The sequence below is a fragment of the Podarcis tiliguerta genome (assembly GCF_965153285.1).
Source record: "Podarcis tiliguerta genome assembly, chromosome: 14".
NCBI lineage: Eukaryota > Metazoa > Chordata > Lepidosauria > Squamata > Lacertidae > Podarcis > Podarcis tiliguerta.
The window spans coordinates 25,592,757-25,620,742 of NC_139547.1; the positions used below are offsets into that span (position 1 = coordinate 25,592,757).

A 27,986-nucleotide genomic window follows, 5' to 3' on the forward strand; every position below is an offset into this window, starting at 1 on the left:
TAGCACAGATGTTGACTTTTTTTATTTACATTTAAAAGTATTCCCTTGCTGTACAGCGTCGTCTCCTTGTATGGCACCGGATTGACTTTTTTAAAAAAATAAGGAGAAATAAAACGAAGCAAGGCTGAGGACGTGTCGACTGATCTGTGTGGGAAGCAGGCACCAACAACATGACGCCCCTTTCCGAGGCGTTTGGTTAAGCAGCTGTATTTGTCTGTGCTGAGAGTTCCTGGAAGGGTGGGCGGGAGGGAGGGGGAGGTGTCATCAGTGCTCTGCCTTCAGCACGGCCATGTGTGAGCCCAGATTCTCCTGGAGATAATATAGGAGGTGCAGTTCATAGTGTTCTCCAGACTCAGGGACCCGGATGCTGTGCCTCTCTTGTGGATAGATCTAAAGAAAGGGGGGAAAGGAGTCAATTTTCCTTCTTTCTTGAGGTATTCACATAATCTGCTGCTTCAGACGTCTTGTAAGGCCTTTATCTTTTTGCCCAGGCTTTCTTTGGCCCTGCCTTCGCTGTCTGAATTCTTATTTTTAATATGCTTTTATACTACTGCTTTGCAGGTTTTAAGTTCTATCACTGCATTATTGTTGCAGTGATATTATCGCTTTTGTGTCGTGCGTTGCTAGGTATCTTTCTGAATGTTTTTGGCCTACAACTCCCATGATCCCTAGCTAGCAGGACCAGTGGTCAGGGATGATGGGAATTGTAGTCTCAAAAACATCTGGAGGGCCGAGTTTGAGGAAGCCTGGTTAAGGGGATTACAAATGCTTCTCTAAATGCCCCCCTTATCACATATACAGCACAACATGACAACGGCTAATAATAATAATAATTTATTATTTATACCCTGTCCATCTGTCTGGGTTTCCCCAGCCACTCTGCATGGCTTCCAACAAAATATTAAAATACATCTAACAAAAAAAGCTTGCCTAAACAGGGCTGCCTTCAGATGTCTTCTAAATCCCCCCACAAGAGTGTCCGACCCACTCAACCCACCACCCTCCTGCAAACAAAACATACTGCAACCAACCAAACACAACCAACCAAGCTCTGGACCCTCTATTCTCTTACAATGCCAATAAAAATAAATATATATGTATAAATAAAGGACCTACCCACATGATGCTGACACAAAACCACTACAAACACTATGCAACAGAACGAAATATCATTTTTGCCCCCCACAACTGATCTCTCTCTCCCTCTCTCCTTCTCCCCCCAAATGCACAATGTCTTTAACAACCGTGTTTCATACCAAATGCAAACGGACTGCGAGAAAGACTCAACAAATTGAAAGTGGAGACGCTCTATATATTTTCCCTTGTTGATTTGTTGGTTTTATTACACAAGAAAATCTTTAATAAAAACTTTAAAAGGGGGGGGGGGGAGCTTTTATAGAGGAAGAAGCAGGAATCCTTAAACTTTCTGGGCCTGGGGGGCACATTTGGAAATTTCCCTTGGCACCTCAAAGCAACCATTTCAAGAGAAGAAAAACTGGCAAAGCTCACAATTAGCACTGGTTAAAAAACAACAACAAACTACTAAACTAAATATAGCCAAGGGAATTAAACCAAAAGACACATTTTGGGTGAATTGGCATCCTTTTCTTACATACAGTGCTAAAGAGGAAAATCCTTTTCCACGATATTCCTTTTTTTGTTTTTTTTACTGTGATTGCATGTGGTAACTGTAACTACCACACAACTAAAAACAGAACAACTTAAGAGATCTAAGCATGGATGTAATGTAACCTCAGAAAGTCTGGAAGGGAAAGCTTTGTTCTAACGTTATGGTTGCTGTTTTGTAATTTAAGAAAAGAAAGTTTTTGTTTTTATTTTTTTGCAATCCTCAGAACCATAACAAAACAAGCAAAACACCTACACACCCCGCAAAAAGCCCAATAAAGCACAGACAACAAGAAGAAGTAGGCACCCCCCCCCCTCAACAACAAACCTCAATTGTTTTGATAAAAAAATTTAAAAACTAGGAGGGACAGGAGCAGTTGGTGTGCAGCAGAAACAAAGGTTAAGAGCAGGGTCAGCAAACTTTTTCAGCAGGGGGCTGGTCCACTGTCCCTCAGACCTTGTGGGGGGCCGGACTATATTTTGGGGGTGGGGAATGATGCAAGAGCACCATGAGCCCCCGATGGCAGCCTACCTGTGTCTTGCGAGCGGCAGGGGCTGGCGGAGGGACGATGAGCGGCGCATGAAAGGGCTCTGGAGAGGGGCTGCTTAAAATGGCAGCCGCTCGAGCGCTGCTGCTGCTGGCACCAACAAAGCCCAGCCCCCTTCCTCCTCTAGGCAGGGCGGGGAGAAGCCAGGAGGAGAGAGGGAGGGAGGGAGCCGCCGCCATGGGAGGAAGAGGGAAAGAACGTGCGTGCTGGCGATCCATGCGGCAATTCCCAGACCGTCCGCAGGCCAGATCCAGAAGGCAATTGGGCCTGATCCGGCCCGTGGGCCTTAGTTTGCCTACCCATGGTTAAGAGGTTCAGAGAAGGCCAGGATATGAAGCCTAGCTTGTTCTGAAGGTACTAACCATGGTTTCTCAGTTGGAACAAAACGGTAAACTATAGTAAATGGAAGACTCCCTGGTTTGTTTGCTATACTGTGAAGGGAAGAGCAAAGGAGATGTGTATGTGACCAAAAGGCATGTTCTTATCTGGCTGGGGCTGATGGGAGTTGTAGTCCAAAATAGGTGGGAGGGCACCAGGTTGGTGAAGGCTGCCCTAGAGCATCTTACCTGTAGATCGTAAGGCTTCGCAGCCCGGACCAGAAAACTAAGCAAAATGCTGGTATGTGCAAAATGAACATTTTCATCAAGGAATCCATGCAACAGTAACAACCGGTTGGGTCTGAAAGGATGAGGGGAGAAACAGTAAGCAAAGCTTCAGATCATTTGAATTAGAATTTCTTCGAATCCTGGTATCGTCTGAAGATACCTATGTAGCTAATACCGGAAGGGGAGCGTGAAATAACAGACCCCCAGGGTTGGAATTTTCCCCACTGCTTTATTATTCCCACAGCCCATTTTAATTATTCAGAAATAGAGATTCATAAAACCAATTACTGGTAGTAACAAAATGCACAAACACAAGTCATACTTTGGCAACTGAAACCTGGATCTGAAAATCAGAGTGGCAATTGTTTTTTCAGCTGACTATTCCTAGGAAGTGACACAGAAAGATCTTTAGGCCTGCTAAATGGATTATGTTAACTTTTTCCAGTGTTTTTTCGTTCAGCCCTCCAGTTAAAATCTAAATAATGGAAGGGAAGCTTTAAGCTGACATGTTTGGGATTCCTTTTTAAAAAAAAACTATTTTTTTTTTTTAGAGTTTATAAAGAGAAATACAAAACAATCTCAAATATCCTTTTTGTCCAACACTATTCTAAGTAAAATAAAAACATGACAAAAAAAGAAAAAAGAGAGAGATAAGAAGAAGAGATAGAAAAGAACTTTCAAGAGGAAATAGAAAACATGCAATTCAGAGATTAAAGAACTTCCCATTCTTAGTCTGTCCACTATATATAATCACTTTATCCATGTTTAGGATTCCAACAAAATAATTTCCAGACAAAGTTTTGAATTAGCTAGGTCATCTAAACCATGCGAATATCATAATCCTATCAATGGCTGCTTATAAGTCCTAATAAGTTCAATGGTACTTACTCCCAAGGAAACACATATAGGAGGAATGGGGAACTTGTGGCCTTCCAGTTGCTGCACCCCAGCTCCCAATGGCTCCTGCAGCCAGCATGACCAATGGTCAGGGATGTTAGGGAACCGCAACAACTATAGGACCACAGGCCAGCCACCCCCAGCACAGAAGATCACAGCTGAAATGCACTTAAACTGATTTTCCCCTTGTAATAAAACGATTTAACTACTTTCGGATATTGGGCTAACGGTTCCCATATCTACAGAATATGCCTGTTCTAGTTTATTTACATACCACTTTTGGGCGCAAATGCCAAGAATTATTTATAGGGTGAACCTCTGTGAAGCAAATCAAATCAGAACAACAGTGTGAAATCAGATCTCTCATTGATTTAGGACAGCAGAAATGTGTTCTAAGTTTTCTGGAAAACTCACATCACTGATCCCAAGGCTCCAAAACAATACACTTCCTCCAGCCTCCCATTTCTCCATTCACCGTCCCGGAAGATTTAAACACAGAATTTAAACCCCAGGCCAATAAGAAAAGGTGGGAACGGATGGCAGAATACCAGCCTAAGTCAGAAGAAGCAGACGGTGTATGCGTCTGTATGGAGGAGCTGACAGGGCCACTCTAGGATAGAAGACACAATCTTCCCTCTCAAGCCCTGTTAACAACAACTGTGGCTGATCTACAGCCAGCCACTAGGGTGGTATGTCTAATTAATGCACTTAATTAGCACTGGGGCTAATTGCGTAATTTGAGGCAGGGGGGAGGTCCGCCTGCAATTTCTTGAGGCAAAAGTTAATACTTTAATGACAACAAGGCTAGAAAAGCAGATTACTCGTAATGGGCCGTGATTATGTAAATGCCCATTCAAGTTTATTAAGTGGTTCTTTACTACCACGCAACCGTTTAAGCATTTAATTAGGCAAGAAACAGCAGCGTTAGGTCGGAATTTAGCACAGTTGGGGGTGGGGGGGGCAGGAACACACTTACTCTGAAGGAAACTTATCCGCTTGCATAGCCACGGAGCCAAGGTAATAGCCCTGTTCGTTATTATCTGGGTGGCCCATGTAGCGCTCGGTGTAGCCTGTGTCGTAGAAGAGCCACAGGGTGACTGGGGCACCAGCAATGGCAACCTATGGGTAAGAAAACCGTCAGTGTTGTGTTATTCTCATTAATGCATTTATTTCATAAAATGTACATATATAATACTGGATTGTTTGTGGGGGGGGGATATGAAAGCAGTCTGCAAAAAGAATGAAACAATGAAATTAACAGTAAAAAGAAAAAGTTGAAAACCCCAATGGTAGCTTTTGTGCAATGTGACTCCCCCCCCCCCTTTTTAATATAATTTTTATTAATTTTTCTGTTTTATAATTTCAAATAGACATTTTACATCCTTAAGATATCAATGACTTCCCTTCTTCTCTTTCCATAGTTCATTTGATATATCTCATATCCCTGCATATTTTACAAAAACTATACCCATCGGTTTACACTGTTGAATTTATCTTAATGCTGCCAGCATTTTCAGCCGTATACAATTATTTTCCATATATTCAATAAACGGTTTCCAATCTTCTCTAAACTTTATGTTCTTCTTGTTCTCTTATTCTACATGTTAAGTCTGTGAGTTGTGCATATTCTGTCAATTTAAGTTGCCATTCTTCTTTGTTTGGGACCTCGCTCATTTTCCATTTTGGGGCTAATGAAACATGGGCAGCAATGTGACCTTCTTCCTTTGACATATAGCTTATGTCTCCCTTCCACAATTGATGCCACTGATGGCACCTGTCTGTGTGTGAATTTGTGGCCACATGGAAATCAAATTGACTTTCATCAGAAAAAATAAACTCTGGATATGACTTTACTGTTTTAAAAAAAGGGGGGAGGTGCCACCACTCTGAAGGCCCTATTGTAGGGGTCAGCAAACTTTTTCAGCAGGGGGCCGGTCCACTGTCCCTCAAACCTTGTGGGGGGCCAGACTATCTTGGGGGGAGGGGTGTGTGGAAATGAACGAATTCCTATGCCCCACAAATACCCAAGGAAGCATTTTAAATAAAAGCACACATTCTACTCATGTAAAAACACCAGGCAGGCCCCACAAATAACCCAGAGATGCATTTTAAATAAAAGCACACATTCTACTCATGGAAAAACACACAGATTCCCGGACGTCCGCAGGCCAGATTTAGAAGGCAATTGGACCGGATCCGGCCCCCGGGCCTTAGTTTGCCTACCCATGCCCTATTGCGACATTGTACAGAATGGACCAGCTGATGAGATGGTATCTGTTGGAGCCGGTGAGCTGGGTATATAAAAGACCACCTTTCAAGTTATCCAGTTCCAAGTTTTATGCAACTTTATATAGTGGTACCAATACCTTTCGGTCACCATGGGCAGAGATGACCAACTTTTTCATTTTATGAGGCAGGCACTCTTTTTCTCCTGACTGGGGGCTGAAAGTGAATTTTTCCATACAAACTTGACCCCTTCCAAATGGGATTCTTTGGGGGAAGGACCATAGGTCAAGAAGGTTGATCACCTGCAGAAGGTCCCAGGTTCAACCCCTGGCAGCATCTGCAGGTAGGGCTGGGAAAGATTCCCTGCATGAAACCCTGGAGGGCTGCTGTCAGTCAGTGTTGACAATACTGAGCTAGATGGACCAACGGGTCTGGCTCAGCATAAAGCATCTTCTTAGGTGTTATATTTACAGATGGCACAATCAATCCTAACAAGACTTGAACTGTCAAATGAACAGGACATCTTGCATAGGTTGGAAATGGAAATACACAACACACACACACACACAGCCGGCTGTCTTGTTGCACATTATCCTACCTTGAAGATCTCTGGCTTCTGCAACAAGGCCATAAGGGAGAGGTATCCCCCGTAGGACCAGCCATGAATGCCAACCCGGTCCAAGTCGATGAATTCGTATCGGGAGGCCAAGTACTGCAAACCTTCCACTTGGTCACTTATTTCAATTTGTCCCTGTTGGAAGAAACCAACCCCCACCCCCCAAAAAATAATATTAGGCTTGGAAAAATAATGGCATCATGGACAATGGGCAGGGGGAAGTGTCATCATGCACAGGGAAGGGTTAACCTTACACTCCCCAGCTGTTATCCCCCCCCCAAAAAAATCAGAATTAAGCTTGAAGGGAAAGCCTTCTATGACCTCCAACGGAATGCTTTTTCCGAGCCTAAATGCAACTGGGAAAGGAAGGATGAGGCCTCTAAGGCAGAATTCTATGAGATTATCTCATCTCTTAATAAAAATGCAAGGTTGCAGCACTCAGACCTGAGTCAGGACTTCTGTACCTATTGAGCAACTTACCATCTTATATTTAAAGGCACCTTCAAACTTCAGACCGCGGTGGCAGGATCCCCTGTTGTCAATCACCACCACAACATAACCAAGGGACGCTAGGGTGTTCAGGCGGAAGTATTTGACCCCTTTAAACCGGTTGTTCACAAGTTGCACCTGGAAGGAAGCGCAGATTAAACTTCTACATTGCACACATGGGGGCTGATAAAAAACAACATTTTTTTATTAACAGCTTCCAGGAACAATGTTATCAACTGACCTGGGGGCCCCCGTATATGAAGAGTACTGTGGGGTACTTCTTCCCGAGTTGTAGGTTGTGGGGCTTGTAGATCATCCCATACAGCAAAAACCCTGAGGAGCTCTCGAAAGAGAAGATCTCAGGCGGGACGTAATCTGGGAGAGGCCCTGCAAGGATGCAAGCACAGCTGTCGTTTGCGTTCAGCATGGCAGAGCGGAGTTGGCCATTGTATCTGGACGCTGAACATCCACAGGTTCCCAAACCCTTCAGTTCAACCCATCTCAATAACCACAAGCCTCAAATTTAAAGCAAAGCGTATTTAGGAACAGCTTCAGATGGGTGGGTGTCCCTACTGGCATCCAGGATGTCACCAGTACTAGCCAATAGGTGCTTTACCTGAAACGGTTATAAAAATAAGCAGTCTTGAGTGCTGTACAGTCGTACCTTGGAAGTCAAATGGAACGTGTTCCGGAAGTCTGTTTGACTTCCAAAACGTTCGGAAACCAAAGTACGGCTTCTGATTGGCTACAAGAAGCTCCTGCAGCCAATTGGAAGCCGCGGAAGCCCTGTTGGACGTTCAGCTTCCAAAGAACGTTCGCAAACTGGAACAGTCACTTCCAGGTTTGCGGTGTTCGGGAGCCAAAACGTTCGACTTGCAAGGTGTTCAGGATCCAAGGTATGACTGTATTTCCCATGACAAAGCCTAGAAGGTTTCTGCCCTCTGCTTCAAAACTGTACTCCTATCCGTTGCTTCCTTTATCTTTTAATAATAATAATAATAATAATAATAATAATAATAATTAATAATAATGATTTATTTGTACCCCGCCCATCTGGCTGTGTTTCCCCAGCCACTCTGGGTGGCTTCCAACAAAGATTAAACATACATCAAATTGTCACATATTAAAAACTTCCCAGAACAGGGCTGCCTTCAAATGTTTTCTAAATGTCAGGTAGTTGTTTATGTCTTTGACGGGTGCCACTACTGAGAAGGCCCTCTGCCTGGTTCCCTGTAGCTTTGCTTCTTGCAGTGAGGGAACAGCCAGAAGGCCCTCGGCACTGGACCTCAGCGTCCGGGCTGAACAATGGGGGTGGAGACGCTCCTTCAGGTATACTGGGCCGAGGCCGTTTGGGTTTAAGTCTGTACACCCCTGCATAAAATTAGATTCTGACTGCACAACCACAATCCTTACACCAAGAAAGGGGGAACTCCAGTCACATGGGCCAGAAGTGGCCCTTCAAGCCTCACAGCCCTCAGGAGCCTCCCTAGGCCACCCTCCTCTCTCCAGAAAACCCTCCTCAAATGCTTTTGCCTGGCCTGGAATGTGGAGGGGTGTGGGTGGGTGTGAAGAAACCTCTGACTCTGGCTTGGCCTACCATACAGAGGCCATAGTTGCATCTGTTGCTCTGCACACCAGGGCCATGTGGCCCGCTGAAGGCTGCCCATGAGGGAATATGGCCATTGAGGTGGAAAAGGTTCCCCATCTCCACCTCACAAGAGTCCCACCAGTTTTCAAGTGGCTTCCTCACATGAGGAAGTACAAAGCACCTTCAGGATGCTTTGTAAGCTTTGGTTCACACATGAAACGAACCGACAAAGAGTTGTCACAGAGGATGGATGAGGGCAAGGATGAAACAAGGCTCCGGGACAGATGTCCTTTCACCTTCTTAAAAGCCTGGCACCGTAACTGAAATACCTGCGGAATCTAAAATGGTAGCCCAGAATTCCTTGGACCTGTTGGAAATGTCATCTTCGAGGCCGGTCAGCTTGTAGAGAGACACCTCGTGCGGGTTCCTCTGGTTGCTGAATTTACAAATCACCATGTCGCAGTTCTAGAGGGCAGGAGGAGAAATAAGTGACCACCTCTGAAAACCAGCTTGGGCCTACCAGGCAATTTCCCTCAAGGTTTATGCTGCCATCACACGGTGCTTTATACCATTTCCCTGTTAGTTTCCATTTTATATTTGAGCTTCCACCCAACAGAAAAGCCATCTCCGGAAACGTTGTGGAATCTCATAGACGTTTAGTGCTCGTGCCTGTGTTAATTGGTTTTAGAAATAACCAGTTTGAAAACCAATTAACCCATAAAATTGCAGGAGTAAAGTGATGAAATTCAGGATTCTGCGTCAGCACACAGTTTCTTCCTGATATCTTCATGTGGGAACTCAGCATAGAACAAAACCACAGCGAAGGAGGTGAAATACCTGACTGACGCAGCAGGCGTGGGAGAAACCAGCTTCTGTCAGCCGCTTGATCTCCCCGGGGTTCTCGTAGTTAACAACATACAAGTGATGTTCCAAGGGGGAATCCTTTGTACCTTCAAAATATACCAGTTTTTTAGCCTCATCCACCCGGATCTGATAAAAAAACAAACACACACACACAAAAACACAGAAGTGACCCAAGTTTGTACCATCAAAAATTCCCAGGTTGGATTTAGTACTAAGTTCATTTCATCTGCCTATGTGGAAAGCTAATTTAAAACCCAGGTATACCTAAAGGAAGAAGTCACTTCCCACTGCAGCCTCCTGGCTCAGGATAAAGCTCTCAGGTGAATCTTGATGCTGGCCAGAGAATGAAGTGGTAGGACAGACTATACCACTCACTGCACGGCACATACCACTTCCGACTGCAACTTCCTGCAAACTAAGGACTAGCACATCAGGAACAAGGGTTCTATCTCAGCACAAACTATGCCAACTATGTTCGATTTCAACTAGCGGGGAGCATTCAAAAGATGTGTACCCCTCCCTGGATGAATATTGAGACCCGTGTTGCCAACTTTTTTTTAAAAGAGGCTTCTAGCATCTGCAGAACCTGAGATATGAAGGAAAACACACAAACGCTATTCTCGTTTTCTGTTTTTGTGGGAAATTAGCCAACTTCCCTCCCTTTCGATGTCTTGTTTACTCCCACCCCCAGAAAGATCCTTTTGGGCACCAATGCCCCTGCTCTGGGGAGGAGTGGGGATTCCGAGAGCTGCAATGCCTGTTTTCCCTCCATTACACAATTTCAACTGCATGATTTTTTCCCACTTCTAGTTTGGATTTCTGTGGGTGTATCCCTAACAGGATGTGAAAACGGGGGCTGTGTACAGATTCCCGAGCCTGTGGTGGGGTTGCACAACCCCTGTGGCTGCTTCCTCATGCCCAGTTACTTTGTAGGGGCCACAGATCCATGGAGTCAAGCTGCAAGGTGGCGTGTCACAGGTAGGAACGCCACTCTCTTGTTTGTTACTGGAGAGATCTGCTGTGCAGCTAACTCGGAGCTGGGCTTTTAGTGTGGCTGCCCTTGTTCTGTGTAATAGCTGCCGAGTCAAGATACGACAGGTACCAATTTTCTGCAGTTTCTGGAAACAACTGAAGACATTTCTCTGCCGACAAGCCTTCCTAACCAGACAAATTGGTCGCTGCCATCGGTGTCCACATTACATTGCAGTTCAAAAAACACAAAACAACCCACCACCCCCCATCACATACTGTTTTTAGTTGTTTTTGTTATATTTTCTACACTGTTAGGTTTTCTACGTTTTACATAGGATATGTATGTGGAACGTGATCAGTAAATGACAACGGCAACAATGAACCTAAACGATAATTCCACACAAATCCCTGACTGCATTGTCTGTTCTGTTTTTCACTATGTGGGCACTAAGGTTGTGTTAAAGTTTCCCCCCTTGATCAGACTAGCTTGATGCTCAACCCATGTTTAGGTAAAGGTAAAGGGACCCCTGACCATTAGGTCCAGTCGTGACTGACTCTGGGGTTGCGGCGCTCATCTCACTTTACTGGCCGAGGGAGCCGACGTACAGCTTCCGGGTCATGTGGGCAGCATGACTAAGCCACTTCTGGCGAACCAGAGCAGCGCACGGAAACACCGTTTACCTTCCCGCCGGAGTGGTACCTACTTATCTACTTGCACTTTGACGTGCTTTCGAACTGCTAGGTTGGCAGGAACAGGGACCGAGCAACGGGAGCTCACCCCGTCGTGGGGATTCGAACCGCCAACCTTCTGATCAGCAAGTCCTAGGCTCTGTGGTTTAACCCACAGCGCCACCCGCGTTCCCCCCAACCCATGTTTAAGCTCATGCTTTTGGGGGATGGGGAAAGGTCAAGCACATACTTAAAATTCCCAAATGCATTTGCCAAATTAAAAATAAAATAAAATTGAAGGGTCTTACGTTGGACCCGTGTCGGCCAAGAACTTCCCATTCCCCACTGGTAATTGGCACCTCTTCTTTGATGGGACACAGGAAATCACCTGCAAAAACCAAGATCAAAATTATCAGAATGTCTGCGTGGTGGCAGGGGCTGATGGGAGCTGTAGTCCAACAGAAGGCAAAGGCTTCCTATGGGGCTGTTACAAGACCCTCTCCTGGGCTTTCACCCCACACACTTCTGAGGGCGGCGGAACAACCCAGAGGGCCCCCTCTGCTGATCTTGACATGCAAGAAGGCTGGTAAGGAATCACAGAATTGCAGAGTTGGCAGGCACCCCAAGGTTCCTCTAGTCCAACTCCCTGCAAGGGAAATCTGGGCTTTACAAGCTGAGCTTTGGATCCTTGCCTGCCCAGAACGCAGCAAGCCAGCCAGTTTCGGCTGTCACGTTCTCCAGTCTAGATTGCAGAGAGAAAATGCAAATTGTTGCTTTGTTTGCACACTGTATTCCACAAACTTTGGGTACCGGTCTAGACAAAGCAAAGCACCCACACTTTCCATATCTTTCCTCTTGAGCTACTGAGATTCCTTACAACACTTCAAACTCATCTTCAGAATCATAAGGACTAGAAGCTTAATTTTTTTATTTTAAAGTGGGGCGCAAGCTGATTTGTGGAAGTGCAGGATGCTTACAGCCCCAATCCAAGCCTAACAGGCCACTGCAATGCTGGGATGCCAGCCTGAAAGAAATCTCCAAAGAAAATGAATTCCCTCAACCACCTGATGCAGTTTATTCTATTTCATTTGAACTTAGGAGCAAAAAATGGCCAAAGCTGGTTACTTGGAGCAGGGAGTCCTCCACTTGAGCGCTTGTACCGGCTCTCCTTTAAAACGGTTGTGATTCTGTACAGGTGGCGGAATCCTGTTTTGCACTCGGAGGCAAAGATGAACTCTATCTCATCCTCATTGGTTTGGGGGAAAACGTGGAAGATATCGTGGACCTGTTGGAACACAAGAGGGTTGGAAGTTGAACCGAAGGATGGAGATTGGGCCCGTTCACACGCAACTGTAAACTGAGGTTTAATATTATGCGGACAAGCCTAGTCAATGAAGGGCAAAGCATTTGCCTCCCACACCCCTTTCTTTCCTCTTCCAGAGCAGTCATGGCAGAGTCTTTTTTCACTTTTAAGGAACGCCAGCTTTGCTTGCTTTATGTTTGAACCAGGAATCTTGGTTTAAAAATAAATAAATATTTTTTTATTTATACCCCGCCCTTCCCGGTTCAAAAAACAGGGCTCAGGACGGCTAACAACAAATTTAAAACACTTAATTGATGCAATAAAAAACAGCATAAAATACAGTATAAAACGTGAATAACAATAAATTGAGAATTCAAAAATCAATTTAGGGGGGAAATCCATCCAATAAAGATTAGATGATCACCAGGGTTAGTTGGCTAAATTAGTCCTATTTGGGCCAACGAGGAGACCAGGGGAGAATTAGCTTAGCACAATATTTGTTTAGTTAAAGTTTGGAGGTGGCTTGTTGTGAAACTTATCTGTTTGTTTTAAACCAGGATCCCTAGTACAAGCAATTAAAGCTAAGCTGGGATTCATTAAAACTGAAACTAAGCTCTGTCAAAGTCTTCCTCCTGGACACAAAGCGTTAAGGCTGGCCAGCACAGTGCTATGGACCACAGTTTAGTGTTACCTGGAAATATGGTCACTAGCAAAATCAGCATACCCTGAACAACTCAGTCCTTCTCTCTCCATCACCTCTGAGGTGCCTTCCTTCCAAAATTCCCCTGCCTGTCCAGTCATTTCTTACCGATGACACAATCAGCACCTACCATCTCCTGGAGCCTGTGTGAGCTATTTCCTGTAGGGCAGGCAAACTGACCACGCACTTTCATTTAGAAGCTGCAATAGTTGTCGAGATTCTGTAGCTGACACTTTCCCTCCACGCAGTTATAACGTTGTCAATAAACTATGACATCACACTAAGGCGTGGCTGAAGAACCTCAGACTCAGGGACTGAACGTGGCCCTTCAGGCCTCTCTATCCGGCCCTGAGGACTTCCTGTAGGATCCGCCCCTTCACTAGGCCACACCCCTCATCAGCCCTGCTTGTATCTGGCTTGAATGTGTCCTTGGACTGTGGCAATGCTTCTTGCTTGCCTGGATAGAAAATCACGTGATTAAGTGGGGCAGAAGCAAAGCCTCTGACGTGGGTGTGGCCTGAACTTAGGTCTGTTGCACAAAGGCAAGAGCCACACCTGTTGCTCCGCCCACTATTGCCTCTTGCTCCACCCACCACTAGCTTGCGGTCCCGACTGTTGCCCAGGTGGCTGAATGTGGCCCTTGGCCTGAAAAGTCTCCCCGCTCCTGGTCTAGGGGCTGCTAGCAGGACTTCGCTCAAGGGGATAACATTCTTACATTTATCCAGATGTCTGTTGTTTCCTCGTAAACAATCAGCGGCGTGACAGAGTCGGGCACTGCGTCGATCAGCTTCTGCCTCTCCATGGCGTCCTCTTCCACGGGGATAAATAAAGCGGGGGGAAGGAGCACAATTTGAAGCCGCGTTTGAGAGCGATCAAGCAAGATGGCCCAAGCGCTGTGGATGGAAGGGGGAGAGCTTCGGAACATGGCAAGAGCTACGGCTGAGCACTGCAGTCGAAACCCCAGCTCCTACAACCCCAGCTGGAGAGATCCGAACCCAAGTCCCTGTGGATGCCAGTGGGGCTTCCTTCCACGTTTCTGAGCACAGTTCCAAGTGTTGGTGCTGAGCTTTAAAGCTCTAAACGGCCTCAGCCCAGTATACCTGAAGGAGCGTTTCCATCTCCATCATTCAGCCCAGACACTGAGGTCCAGCTCCGAGGGCCTTCTGGCGGTTTCCTCATTGCGAGAAGCCAAGTTACAGGGAACCAGACAGAGGGCCTTCTCGGTACTGGAATTTGTTTTATCGCTTTTTTATTATTATTATTATATTCTGTTGGGAGCCACTCAGAGTGGCTGGGGAAACCCAGTCAGATGGGTGGGGTATAATCATCATCATCATTATCCAAGGAAGAGATTTGGACATTGAGCTCAACAAAAAACAGCTATGGACTATGCAAGGGCCATTTGGAACAACTGAAGAAGGCTGATTTCATATCATATCAATCACAAATATGCTGTGTTATAAATGTTATTGTTATTTATTTTGGAATGCCCCTCAATCGGGTCTCAAAAGCAATACAGCAAACTGCTTAGAAGCATGTTAATGGAAAGGAATCAAAGCATCGCAAAAGGTGTTGAAATTTTGAGAGGTTGGATAGTTACAATGGAGTGGTCTCAGGGTGCATATTTTTATTTAATATTATTACTATTTATTATTATCATCATCATCATCATCAAATAAATAATGTATTTAAAATATTATTATTATTAAAATAAATAAAAAGTAAAAAAAGAAGCATATGTTGGCACTAAGCTGTATGTACCATAATAAAAAATAACATTTATTTATTTCATAGAATCATAGCATTGTAGAGTTGGAAGGGACCCTGGGGGTAATCTAGTCCAACCCCCTGCAATGCAGGAATCACAACTAAAGCATCCATGATAGGTGGCCATCCAACCTCTGCTTAAGAACCTCCAAGGGTTTATTATATCTGTTGACCACCTTTTTTCCTCCAAGGAGCTCAAGGTGGCATACCTGGTTCTCCACTCCCCATTTTATCTTCTTAACAACCCTGTAAGGTAGGTTAAGCTGAGAGAAAATAACTGGCCCAAGGTCAAGCCCAGTGAGCTTCATGGCCAAGCGGGGATTCGAACCCTGGGATCCCAGGTCCTGGGCTGATCCTCTAACCATTACGCCACACCCAATAATAACAAAGCCCTCCAACGCAAGGAGTTTGCCTCCTGCTCAGAACAGTCCAGTTCCAGCCAAGAGCTGCTGGAGAACTGCAGGAAACCATAAAAACACGCACTATTTCCCCTCTCGGGTCCATCCTGCTCGAGTGATATACTCCACGCATTCAAACAAGATCTCGAAGGGCTGGACGAGTTCCTTGTCAACCACATCGGAAATCTGGCAAGAGAGGTGAGGGTGAGAGAAGTACCATTCAGAAGTCTGCATCTGCACTGGGACTGCTTGTAATTTTTTTTTTTAAATAATATTTATTAAAATTTTCAGGATTACAAAAAAGAAGAAAAAATAGAAAACAGCACTACAATACATAAAAAAAAGAAAAAATACATAAAAACCAATACAGCAATACAACAACAACAAAAAAGAAAAAAAGGGGGGAAAACCACAAATCCCATATTGCATATATTTAACTTCCATTTGCTTGTTTCATTGACCTCCTCACACCTCCCTTTTTTGTATTCTAGTTTAATTAGTTATTCCAGCAAATTCTTTCCATCTTTCTCAATTGCTCTCCGGCAATGGCTATGCGGCTTCACTCCGTGAAAGTAGCAATCAGTTCGCAGCACCGCGCCACTCACCCCACTTCACTCCGGAGCCCCAAAATGGGGTTCCCCGTGAGTAGGGGAGGCGCTCTTGGTGCCCTGCCGAACCCCACGTTCCCAGGCTTCCTCCACCTGGGATTTCTAGCGGGTCCCCACCTTCGCCGTGGTGGGAAGACCCGATTTCCACGGAGCCTGTTCCTCCGGTCACAGGAACTTCGCCATTCGCCGATGGCGCTAACCCGGAAGTCCTGCTTTTAAGAGGTCTTAAATAAATTTTTAAAAATTGTTTTCTCCATTGTTGTTTGCTACCCTCCGGGCTCCTCTGGGAGGAAGGGTGGCATACGCATTTAATACATAAAATAAAAATATAAGCTACTAATTTCACTAATTACTGTGATTGTAATTCATTAATGAATGGTTCGCACATTAGTGGACTTGTTTCAGTTAATATGCATCTTAATTAAATTAACCCCACAATAAAAGGTAAAGGTAAAGGACGCCTGGACAGTTACGTCCAGTCAAAGGCCACTATGGAGTTGCAACGCTCATCTCGCTTTCAGGCCGAGGGAGCTGGAGTTTGTCCACAGACAGCTTTCCGGGTCATGTGGCCAGCATGACTAAACTGCTTCTGGCACAACGGGACACCAGGGTGGAAGCAAGCCAGAGCACACGGAAACGCCGTTTACCTTCCCGCTGCAGCGGTACCTATTTATCTACTTGCACTGGTTTGTTTTCGAACTGCTAGGTTGGCAGGAGCTGGGACAGAACAACGGGAGCTCACTCCGTCGTGGGGATTCAAACTGCCGACCTTCTGAACAGCAAGCCCAAGAGGCTCAGTGGTTTAGACCACAACGCCACCAGTGTCCCCACAATACATAGGCATTAATCCTACCAATTCACAATGATCATTCATTCATTCATTCATTCTGCTGCACTGATATCCCCCCTCCTCCAGAAGCACAAGGGGGCATACAGTGTTTGCCCCCTCCTCAATTAGTCCCAACAACAACCCTGGGAGACAGGATGGGCTGAGAGGCAGTGTTTGGCTCAAGGTCACCCAGTCTGCTTCATGGCTGAGTGAGAATTTGAACCCTGGTTTCCCCCAGCTACTTAGTCCGACGCTCTAACCAGAACATCACACTAGTTTTAAAAGATTTTAAAATGGCTATAATGCAAACCATGTGAAATGTACCTCCTGTTTTGCAGTGCAATAATCCAAACCTTTGCCCTCCCCCCACCGTATGGGCATGTGGCCCCCAGAGGATTTAAAACAAGGCAATGTGGCCCTCGGAATGGGAAAAGCTAGCCCCCCTTGTCTGAAGGGGTGCCTCATGTTTCTTGCCCCGTTTGCTTTCCAGCAGTTGCCCCATTTGCCACCAGGCTAGACAGGTCACCAAACTGATTCAAATGAGGCGAAACAGAACATCAGACTTACTCTGCCCTCAGCGTCGATGGTTATTTCAGAGAGCTTGAAAGTTACTTTGGGGTTAGCGGTACCTAAAAAAGAAAAGACAGCAATCAATGGTCACTAAGGAAAGGCAGAATTTATTTCAGGGCAGTGTCCTAAAAATTGGCATTTTCTGCTGCTGCCCCTACACATGGAAATGGCTTTTCGATTATTTGCTTCCGACACCTTGTAAAGATGTATCTTTTTGCACAAGCTTTCCTTATTCTATAAGGTTGGATCATGTACCATTGATAATTTTGTATGGCTTCCCCCCCTCTCTGTTTTTGCTATATTGTTTGAGAGTTTCATGTTGATCTGACCACTCAGAAGGTTTTAAAATCTTGAAGTGTTTTGAAAATACAGTGGTACCTCGGGATGTGAACGGGATCCGTTCCGGAGCCCCGTTCGCATTCTGAACAGAACGTAAGACACGACTACGTGTCTGCACGTGTCACGTTTTGCCGCTTCTGCGCTTGCGCGTGACGTCATTTTGACCGTCTGCGCATGCGCGAGCAGCAAAACCTGGAAGTAACGCGCTCCGTTACTTCTGGGTCGCTGTGGAGCACAACCCGAAAATACTTAACCTGAAGCGTATTTATCCCAAGGTATCTTGGGATACTTGTACTTTTTAAGTGAAATAGTAATACAGGGGTGAACCCAATGCTAGTCCTACTCAGAGTAGGCCTGTTGAAATTAACGGACGTTGCTTACACAGACCCATAAATGTGAGTGGACCTAGCAGTTTGACGGATATACTGTAACCCAAAGCAAATAAATTTCACACTGAAACGGAAAGGAACTGCTGGTGGCTTTCACTAGGATTAAACCACCCCCATTTGAGCCATAGCACAATCTATCTCACCGGTTTTGGGGTACCGAAAGGAATCTGTCCTCCTTGTCTCCAGCATGGGGGATGTGACATGAATTATTTCCACCTCCGACTCGTCATTCTCTTCATACAGAATTCTAAGGATTTTGCCTCCACCTACAGCTACCAGAAAGATGGATGCAAAATGAATTTCAATTGGAACAAATGCAAGGTTCTGCATTGGCAGGTATGACCAGCTGCACAAATATAAGATGTGGGACATCTGGCATGTGAAAAGGATCTAGGGGTCTTAGTAGACCATGAGTCAACAGGGTGATGCAGCAGTGAAAAAGAGGTAATGCTATTCTACATACTTACTCATCTCTGAATCGGGACACCACCAGTAGCCGGAGTATCTGTCAAACTCTTCCTGTAGCACAAAGGTAGCAACCCCAGCAGACTTGGGGTCCTCTTCAATGTTGGCAAATTCTATGCAGGCAATGCCAAGAAACATTATTTTTCAGAGAGAAGAATGCGCATGGAAAGCTTGAAGCATGCATTGTGACCCATAAAATGTCCATTATTGTAGCTGGAATGGCAAGGACTCCACCCCACAGGGGGGGATGGAGAACCCCTCTGGCTCTCTGGACCAGGCCCTTAAGATGGTCAGCTTTGCGGACCAGATATGACGAGTGGACCTATCAAAATTCATTGGATAACTTTGCAAGTCTCCACCATCCTGCTTTAAACTTCTAATGTAGGAGGTTTAAAAGGGGACTGCAGAGGCTCAAACAGGAGCAAGGGGAGTTGTTTTAACGTTCTTTGCAAAAGCACTCTTTGAAACAGCCGACCTCCTTCTCCTTTAAACACCTGACTGACAGAGTGGGTTGACAGACAAGCCCCCCGCCAACTTCACAACTGCACCAATATTTAAAAGAGCAGGAGCGGTTGCTTCAAAGAGTGCTTTGGCAAAGGACTTGCGCTTTGCAAAAGCACTCTTTGAAGCAACTCTGCTTCTCTTTTAAGAGAGTGAGATGGCGGCAGCCAAATTTTATTTGTCTACCACACGTCGACATCTGCATGTATGGACTGGCTTGCCTAAATAAACATGTTGCAAGCAGACACTGAAAGGAGTTCAGCAAAGGAATCTTCCTGAAGTCAACAATCAGGGAATTCAAAAGTGTAGGTGCCACTACACTAAAAGATCCATTTCTTACAACTGCAGAAGTAGTATTATGTGGTACCTGTAACAGTGCCAGTTCTGCAAACTGAAGTGGGCACAATCTCTACAGACCCCATTGCAGAGACAGATGGCCCTCCTACTCTGTTGGGGCATCCTTGCCCGTGAGGAATGCATCACCCAGTCGGCTCACGTGTAACTCCCAAGCCACTTTTGCCTCCTCACACTGCCCCACTTGTGCTGCCCTCGACTTCCTTCTGGATTTTGTCCCATGCTAAAGGCAACCGTACCTTTGTGTACAAATGTCAGCCTCCGTTCTTCTTTGGTTGCTAGATTGGAGATCCAGATGTCGTTGCTATGGATAAAAGCAATCCAGTTTGGATCTGCTGGGCAGAGCTTGGGATCCATCCGTATGTTTGGACAGCTCGTCTCTACCAAATTGGGCTGCAAAGGTTGTTTCTGCAAAAAAAACGACCATGGGAGAGAAAGAAGCTGGAAAACAGCCCTTTTGAACTAGTGAATCCTTCCCATGAGGCTCAAGGAATTTTTGCAGAAAGTGTCTGGGATGCAGTGAGAGTCAGTGAGAGTGAATCGCCTTACGGACTTTATTAGCTTAGGAGAAATGGAGAGTAAAGGGAGGGGCATCAAATCTCACCCTCTCTTGCAATATTATTTGATTATTTCTTTATTTCAAATGCATATAACTTGCCCTTCCATCACCAAGAGGCCACAATAAGAAAATCACACAAATGCCGTCGTAAGCAATGCTGCAGAGAGCAATTAAAAGCAGTATTTGTTCGTTTAGAATAGTGCATGCTACTTTCAAATAAAGCATATTAGAAGTCAATGGGGTCATCCAATGAAGTAGAGGCACAACCCCTTCTAGGAGTGAATCCATTGCTTTAACCATGCACAGTGTGAAGAAGTCCTTCCTTTTGCCCGTCAAGAATCTTCTGATACTCAGCTCCATTGGATAGTTCAGAGATCCAGTGCTATGAGAGAGGAGACTGAAGAAAAACTCCTCCAAAAGATCTCAGTTGGTGGGGAGGATCAGCAACACATGGCTAATTGTTCCCCATGTTACAGAGGCTCAATTGGCCTCCACTAGCAGTCAGGCACCTCTGGTTACACATTGTGGAACACTCTTCCAACAAGAATGTGGCAAGCACCTAAGAGCCTCAGAAGAGCCTGCAGGATCAGGCCAAAGGGAGCCCCTCTAGCCCATTATCCTGTTCTCATATTGGCCAGCCAGGTGCCTCCACGTGAAACCTCCAAGCAGGTAAAGGTAAAGGACCCCAGGACGCTTAAGTACAGTCAAAGGCGACTATGGAGTTGCGGCGCTCATCTCGCTTTCAGGCTGAGGGAGCCGGCGTTTGTCCACAGACAGCTTTCCAGGTCAAGTGGCCAGCAGGACTAAACCGCTTCTGGTGCAACGGGACACTGTGCCAAGTGCCAGAGTGCACAGAAACGCCGTTTAGCTTCCTGCTGCAGAGGTACCTATTTATCTACTCGAGCTGGTATGCTTTCAAGCTGCTAGATTGGCAGGAGCTGGGACAGCACAACGGGAGCTCACCTCAATTGCGCAGACTCGAACTGCCAACCTTCCGATCGGCAAGCCCAAGAGGCTCAGTGGTTTAGACCACAGCGCTACTTGCTCCCACTCTCCAAGCAGGACCTGAGCACAAGAGCACTCTCCCCTGCCGTTTCCAGCAACTGTCACACACACTTTTGCTTTTCAGTTGTCTCTTAGAGACCTTTTTCAATGTAGATAGGCCTATGTAACTGTCTACATTTTTTGATCATTTTGGTGACATTTCCCCCCTTGAGTTTTCATGGTGTTTTGCATTTTATAACATATTGCATTGTATATTTTATTGTGGGGTTTATGTTTCAGCTATTTTATTTTTTGTTGTCCCCCACCATGCTATACTGTATGAATTGAAAACATATACGCACGCTGAAATAAATAAATAAATCTCAACCCCGGAAGTTTGGACGACTAGCAAATAATTGTAACCCACTTCCAGCACTGAGGTCAGGCTGCACTTTCCCTTTAGCCTCCGCCCTCCAGAGGGCACTGTACCTAAAACCCAGGGCATAGAGCAGTTCACAAAAGTCTAGCTTGCCGTCTTTTATTACCGTGAACCCGTGGGGACCTCCATCTTTCACGTGGTAAATCCCACTTCCGGCTTGGAACAGGAAGGTGCCACTTTCTTGGTGATAATCGTAAGAGGCGATACCAACCGTCCCAATCCGCTTCCTTTCCCGCAAAAGCTCCTCCTCCCGAGAGTACATCCCATAATCGAGGCTGGCCTGACCGGGAGAAAGCAAGAGGGAGAAAATTACAATCCAGAGTCTGTGTTTTCTTTTGTTGTTAGGGTGTTTTTTCACAGCCACTGAGGCTTTTTTGTTTTACATTATCAAAGAAAATCCAAAGCACGATTCAGCAAAAGTTAATTTATGATTATGGCTGCAATCCTATGCAGAATTACGTGAGGGTAACTCCTGCTGAATTAATTCTAAGCATTTCTATCTTTGTATTGTTTACTACATCCTCCCTATCACCACCCAACCCCAGCTGGCATTCCCAAAGCACTTACAAAAAGAGGGGAGGGGGAAATACAAATATTACAAATCGCTACGGTAACCCACAACCAATACTGCACAACCATTAAAGACTCGTGTACTTTTACTTATTTTTAAAATTTCAGACATGCACAGGAGCAAGATGTCTGTGACACAGAAAGCAGTGGGGCTCAGTTGCAACTTCCTTAAGGTCACAATCCTGTGTTTATTTATGTGGGGTTTAATCCCATGGCATCCAACTAAAGCTGCATTCACACAACAGCTTCTTTCACTTTACCAGTGTTTCTCATTCCATTCATTTCTTCCTTACATTTGAGGCTTCACACACCATAAACGCCACTTATGAGAAACAAATGGAATACAGTGGCACCTCGGGTTACATACACTTCAGGTTACATACGCTTCAGGTTACAGACTCCGCTAACCCAGAAATATTACCTCGGGTTAAGAACTTTGCTTCAGGATGAGAACAGAAATCGTGCTCCGGCAGCATGGCGGTAGTGGGAGGCCCCATTAGCTAAAGTGCTAATGGTTAAGAATGGACCTACGGAACGAATTAAGTACTTAACCCGAGGTACCACTGTATAGTGCATTTTAGCACTCGTTTCCATGTTACTTGATTCCAGAAAAATAATCCATTTGCAGCCCCCTTAACCCAGGTAATTGCAAGAGTAACGTGACAAAACCTGAGGCGCTATACCAGCAAACAGTTCCTTCCTGCCTTTTTAATGGGGGAATCAAGCACGCATGTGCAGGAAGGGTCAAAATGTCATTGTCCAATGGCATTTGTTGTTGTGCCCAATGGCGCGTAATGTAGCATGACATGCCAGTGTTATTGGTCAAAAAACACAGTTCCATAGCACAACAGGCACTGCAATGCGAATGGAACATTAGGAAACAAGACAGAAGCACTAGCATTATAATCAGGAAAACAAATGCAGTATTTCCTATGTCTGAGTGTGCCCAAAGTAAAGGGGGAGGGCTTGCTTCTGTATACTCATAGTATGAGGATTGAAGTCCCATTGATTCCAAAGGGGGCTTACATCACAATGATCAGATTTCCCCCCATGCAACTGGAGAGGAGTCAACTGACCTGTTTTAGACACCTACATGGGGGCGTTAATTTTTAGAATGCACTAACTACTCAACATTTTCATTCTCGATTTTTTAAACTGCAATATTGACAGGATGCATTTAGTTTCACTTTAGGGTTTCTACTTTGTAGATTTAAAAAATATATATTAAGCAGATTAAATATAGATTAAATATGTTGATATTCAGCTAAAGAGCAGACCCACTGAAACCAATGGAAGTCCCAACAATTTCTGTGGGTTTACTCCTGAGTACGAGTAACAGTGGACAGCTCCCATAATGAACAAACATTTGCTGAATTGTGCCCAAAGACCTCTGCCATGCCTTTTTCCTTAAGAAAACTCCAGCAACCAGGCCGAGGCAATCTGTATTAAATGCTTTTTTAGGTAAATGGAAGAAGGAGCTGTCTCAACAAAGGGCGGCTCACCAAATGCATACAAGCAAAATATATTAGAAATGGAAAATGCTTTGAATTTTTAATTGGCAACGAGTGTAGCTAGGGAGGAGGAGAGCTGGAACAAACATTAGAGCTGTTAAGATACCCTTTGCTAATGGGTTTTCATCTCTGACAGCTGCCAGTCTCTCAAACAGGGCGTGTCATTACCTGGAAGACTGTCCACTGGAAAAGGAGAAAGGGAGGGGATGAAATGTGTAAGATTCAGGCTAGTCACCTACGTGAAAAAGATCCAAGAGTGGCTTCCACGAGAGCAAAAGAATCGCAGCCTTGTTTATGTTTTTGGGAACTTCAGAATAGAAAAGTGTATTTTCTCTGTTCTCACCGGACATTGCTGAGTATTAAAAAACAAAACACAGTTTGCAATTTATTTATTTTTGCATTAGCAGAATACCAAGCAGATAAGAAAGAGAGAAGCCAAATCCTGTTGGGAGACTTTAAAACCAAAAACTACCATGATTTCTAAAATAAACCCTTTTTGATGCAGTTCTATTTTCATTTTCATTTTCAGTCAGTACTATTTTAACATTTCACTATTCAGCTAATAAAGTTAAGAACAAGTAGCTGATCCGGCTTGTAACCAATTCAATTTTAACAAATCTGCACATTTCCCAAAATCTTAAGGAAATAAGAATATAACATGAGCCTTCCTGGCTTAAACTGAGAATGAATCTTCTTCAGAATCTTTATATGGCATTATTTCCACCACCCCGATAACTGGTATTTAGAGACAGACAGGCTCGGTTTGAACTAAACCATGGCTTACTGCTCTGTGAACCCAACATAGGTCCCCTCTCCTCCTCGCAGGAGGACGTCTGATGAGTTTATTCTCACTTTTAAGGGTTGCACATGCCAGCTTTATAACCCAAGGTTTAAAGCTGAGTTGCTTGGAAACTAACCATGATTTGCTGCAAACCAGGATCCCTGGTTCATACACGTTGCTTAGCTGAGATTCTTTGAAAGCAACACTAGACACAGCAGAAATCCTCCAGGCTGCATGGGAAGCTGTCAAAACTTACCCAGGTAATAGACCCTGTCTGAGTGGGGGCTCTCTGCATCCGTCCTCTTCACAAAGGTGAAGTCGTGGGGCGCCTTGGCCATCAGGCAGCCGTGGTCCTTCCTGGTGTCATTCAGCAGCTTCTTCAGGTGGCTCCAGGAATACCTCTCCACGTAGTACGGTTCCAGCTTGGCCTTCTCCCCGGGCGCCACATTCTCCCTGTGTTCGGCCGTTTCAAAGATTTCGAGCCCTGGCTGCTCAGTCTCCATTGCAGCTGCCATATTGCATGTTGATTCCTGGAAGGGGAAACCCCACAAAACCTCTTTAAGCCACAGCAACCTCTCCCCAGCAGACGGGCCAGAGCGCCACCACATGAACTGGAGAGGTTCTCTGATGTTTCAGGAAAGGAGATTTTCCAAGGCTACCGGGAGATGCTGGGGACTGAACCTGAGACCTCACCTGAAAAAATAGGTATTGCAGAGCTGGAAAAGGTTGGGAACCAAAATGATCAAGGGGGGGGGGGTAGAGAGATTCCCTTATGTTGCAGCACTTGGGACCTTTAGGTTTCGAGGAAAGGAGAGTTGAGAGGTGACATGATAGTTTATTAAAATAAAACATGTGTGGCATGGAGAAAACGGATAGAGAAAAGTTTTTCTCCACCTCTCGTGACTCTGGAATTCATGGCCAATGAAGGTGAATGTTGGAAGATTCAAGGCAGATAAAATACAGTGGTACCTCGGGTTAAGTACTTCATTCGTTCTGGAGGTCCGTACTTAACCTGAAACTGTTCTTAACCTGAAGCACCACTTTAGCTAATGGTGCCTCCTGCTACCGCCGCACTGCCGGAGCACGATTTCTGTTCTCATCCTGAAGCAAAGTTCTCAACCTGAAGCACTATTTCTGGGTTAGTGGAGTCTGTAACCTGAAGCGTTTGTAACCTGAAGCGTATGCAACCCGAGGTACCACTGTAAAGTCCTTGCTCCCACAGGTAAATGATGGAACTTGCTCAGTGATGGCTACCAACTAGGGTGGCCTTCAAAAAGGATTGGGCAAATTCATGGAGGAGAAGGCTATCAAAGCCTGCTAGCTATGCTCTGCTTGCATGTTTGGCGGCAGCAATGCTCCTGAATGCCAGCTGCAGGAAATGGCAGGAGAGGGCACTTGGGCTCCCGTCCAGCTTGAAGGCTTCCCACAGGCACCTGGTGGGCTCATTGGCCAGCTCCAGCGAGATCCTCTTATGTACTTCTGCAGCTGACTTACACGGAGCCTTTCCAGCTCTACCTGCAGAGCAGGGCAACTGAGATGATCAAAGGTCTGGAAACCAAGACTTGTGAGGAACAGCTGAGGGAGTTGGGTATGTTTAGCCTGGGAAAGAGAAGATATGATGGCCATCTTCAACTATCTCAAGAGCTGTCACATGGAAAATGGCTTGCTTTCTCCTGCTCTGGAAAGTAGGACACAAACCAATGGATTCTAATGACAATAAAGGAGATTTCCGACAAAACATCAGGAAGAACTTTCTAACACTAAGAGCTGTTAGAGTCAGACAGTGAAAGAGACTCTCTCAGAAGGTGGTGGACTCTCCTTCCTTGGAAGTTTTTAAGCAGAGGATGGATGCATTATCAAGCTGAGATTCCTGCATTGCAGGGGGTTGGACTAGATGACCCTCAGGGTCCCTTCTGATTCTATGATCCTGTGATCCTTTGCTCTGCCACTGAGCTACAGCCCTTCCTCAGCCTTGGAATCTGCCTTTTGCTGATGCCCCATCTATATTGCATATTTAAAGCTGTATCACACTACTTTGAATAACCCCAAAGAATTCTGGGAGCTGTAGTTTGTTAAGGGTACCAAGTTTTAGTGAGAGATCCTGTTCCCCCCACAGAGCTAAAAATTTCTAGAGTGGTTTGACTGTCAATCATTCTTCCCAGGGAACTGTGGGGGTTGTAGCTCTGGAAGGCAATAGGGGTCAGGCCGTGACTGTGTAAAGCCTGAATGGGACCAAGAGTCAATCTGGTTCCTTTGACATTGTTTACACAATTCTCAGGGGTTAAAGGTAAAGGTACCCCTGCCCGTACGGGCCAGTCTTGCCAGACTCTAGGGTTGTGCGCTCATCTCACTCTAGAGGCCGGGAGCCAGCGCTGTCCGCAGACACTTCCGGGTCACGTGGCCAGCGTGACGAAGCTGCTCTGGCAAGCCAGAGCTGCACACGGAAACGCCGTTTACCTTCCCGCTAGTAAGCGGTCCCTATTTATCTACTTGCACCCGGGGGTGCTTTCGAACTGCTAGGTTGGCAGGTGCTGGGACCGAGCAACGGGAGCGCACCCCGCCGCGGGGATTCGAACCGCCGACCTTTCGATTGGCAAGCCCTAGGCGCTGAGGCTTTAGCCCACAGCACCACCCGCGTCTCAGGGGTTAGTCCCATGTTATTTCCCAGCCCCACCCGTGGATGCTGGAAATTGAGCCTGGAAACTTCTACATACCAAGCAGATGATCCACCATCGAGCTACAGCCCTTCCCCTCAAATGAGATTTCAGGGGAGTCGACATGTACCAACCACTGGTCCATCTTGCTCTGCATCAGGGCAGCAGTTTCTCAGGCTTTCTGGATCCCTCCCAACCCCACCTCCAGATGCCCATGATTGAACCCGGGACCTTCTGCATGCCAAGCAGGTGCTCTTGCCACAGAACCACCAGCCCTTCCCCCTAACAAAAACTGACAGGTGCCTTGTAGGGCGTCAGATCATTGGTCTGCCTAGCCCAGCGCTGCCTACACTGACTGGCAGCAGATCTGCCGGGTTTCAGGCCGGAAATCTCCCCCAGCCCTACCTGGAAATGTGGCGGGGTTGAACCTGGGACCTTCTGCATGCCAAGCAGGTGTTCTGCTCCTGAGCTTCCGCCTTTCCCCTGCCGGGAGGTGGGTAGGAAAAACACACGATCACCTCTACTCCTGGGTGGCCAGTGCCCCCGCTGTCCACCCTCTCTCCCCCCCCCCCTTTCTCCGGCCACGGAGGCCAGAGGCGCAGGGGCGTCGCTGCTCTCTGTGGGGGAGAGGAGAGATCTCTGGGTATCCGGGGGTGAGGGGCGCGCAAGTGACCCGCTGGCCTGGCCGGCGAGGGGCGCGCGGGGCGCAACCTACTCCAGCCTTGCGCAGGGCGCGGCGCCCTCTCTTGGGGGATCCTGCTGCGTCCGAATCGGGGGTGGGGTGTCAGGCCTGCTGCTCTTCCCCGTCTCCCCGGGCTGGGGTGTTGCTTGTGTGTGTTATGCGGGGGGGGGGGGTTCCGTCCTTACTCACTCCCGGGGGCGGCGCGTCCCTGGCCGGTTCCTCCTCGTCCTCCTTCTCCTCCTCCTCCTCTTGCTGCTGCTTTGCTGATGTTGCAGCTGCGCTTCCGCTTCCTCGTCTGCCTCCGGCGGCAGGAGCGGCGCCCCACGCCCTGCCGGAGCCCGCGCGCTCCTCACACCGCCCCCGCCGGGCACGGAGGAAGCCCCGGAGCCCACGAGAGAGAGCCAGGGACCGGCGCACGGGTGCGCAATCCGGGCGCGTCACAGCCGCGAACGCTGCGGCCCACCGCTCCGGAGAAGGGAGGAA

At 46.3% G+C, this 27,986-nt stretch overlaps 1 protein-coding gene across 4 annotated transcripts; it reads right to left on the bottom strand.

Annotated features, from left to right (window-relative positions):
• On the bottom strand, positions 1–27,970 carry DPP8 (dipeptidyl peptidase 8). 4 transcript variants are annotated; one of them, XM_083411943.1, is made up of 21 exons: positions 27,693–27,780; positions 27,227–27,304; positions 24,424–24,697; positions 23,626–23,738; positions 21,412–21,585; positions 19,563–19,731; positions 18,471–18,581; positions 18,147–18,275; positions 17,273–17,334; positions 15,354–15,454; positions 13,819–13,996; positions 12,226–12,385; positions 11,409–11,488; positions 9,433–9,585; positions 8,925–9,060; positions 7,249–7,394; positions 6,999–7,145; positions 6,501–6,653; positions 4,653–4,795; positions 2,741–2,852; positions 1–390 (listed from the first exon to the last, which is right to left on the bottom strand). In XM_083411943.1, exons 2-21 carry the CDS (start codon positions 27,263–27,265, stop codon positions 265–267), a joined length of 2,706 nt encoding a protein of 901 aa, XP_083268069.1. In that variant the 5' UTR covers positions 27,266–27,304; positions 27,693–27,780; the 3' UTR covers positions 1–264. The 4 variants fall into 4 exon arrangements, with proteins under 4 accessions (XP_083268069.1, XP_083268070.1, XP_083268071.1 ...); XM_083411944.1 differs by having other exon boundaries at positions 27,689–27,755; XM_083411945.1 differs by lacking the exon at positions 27,227–27,304 and having other exon boundaries at positions 27,693–27,970.
• Between the last annotated feature and the right edge of the window lie 16 nt (positions 27,971–27,986).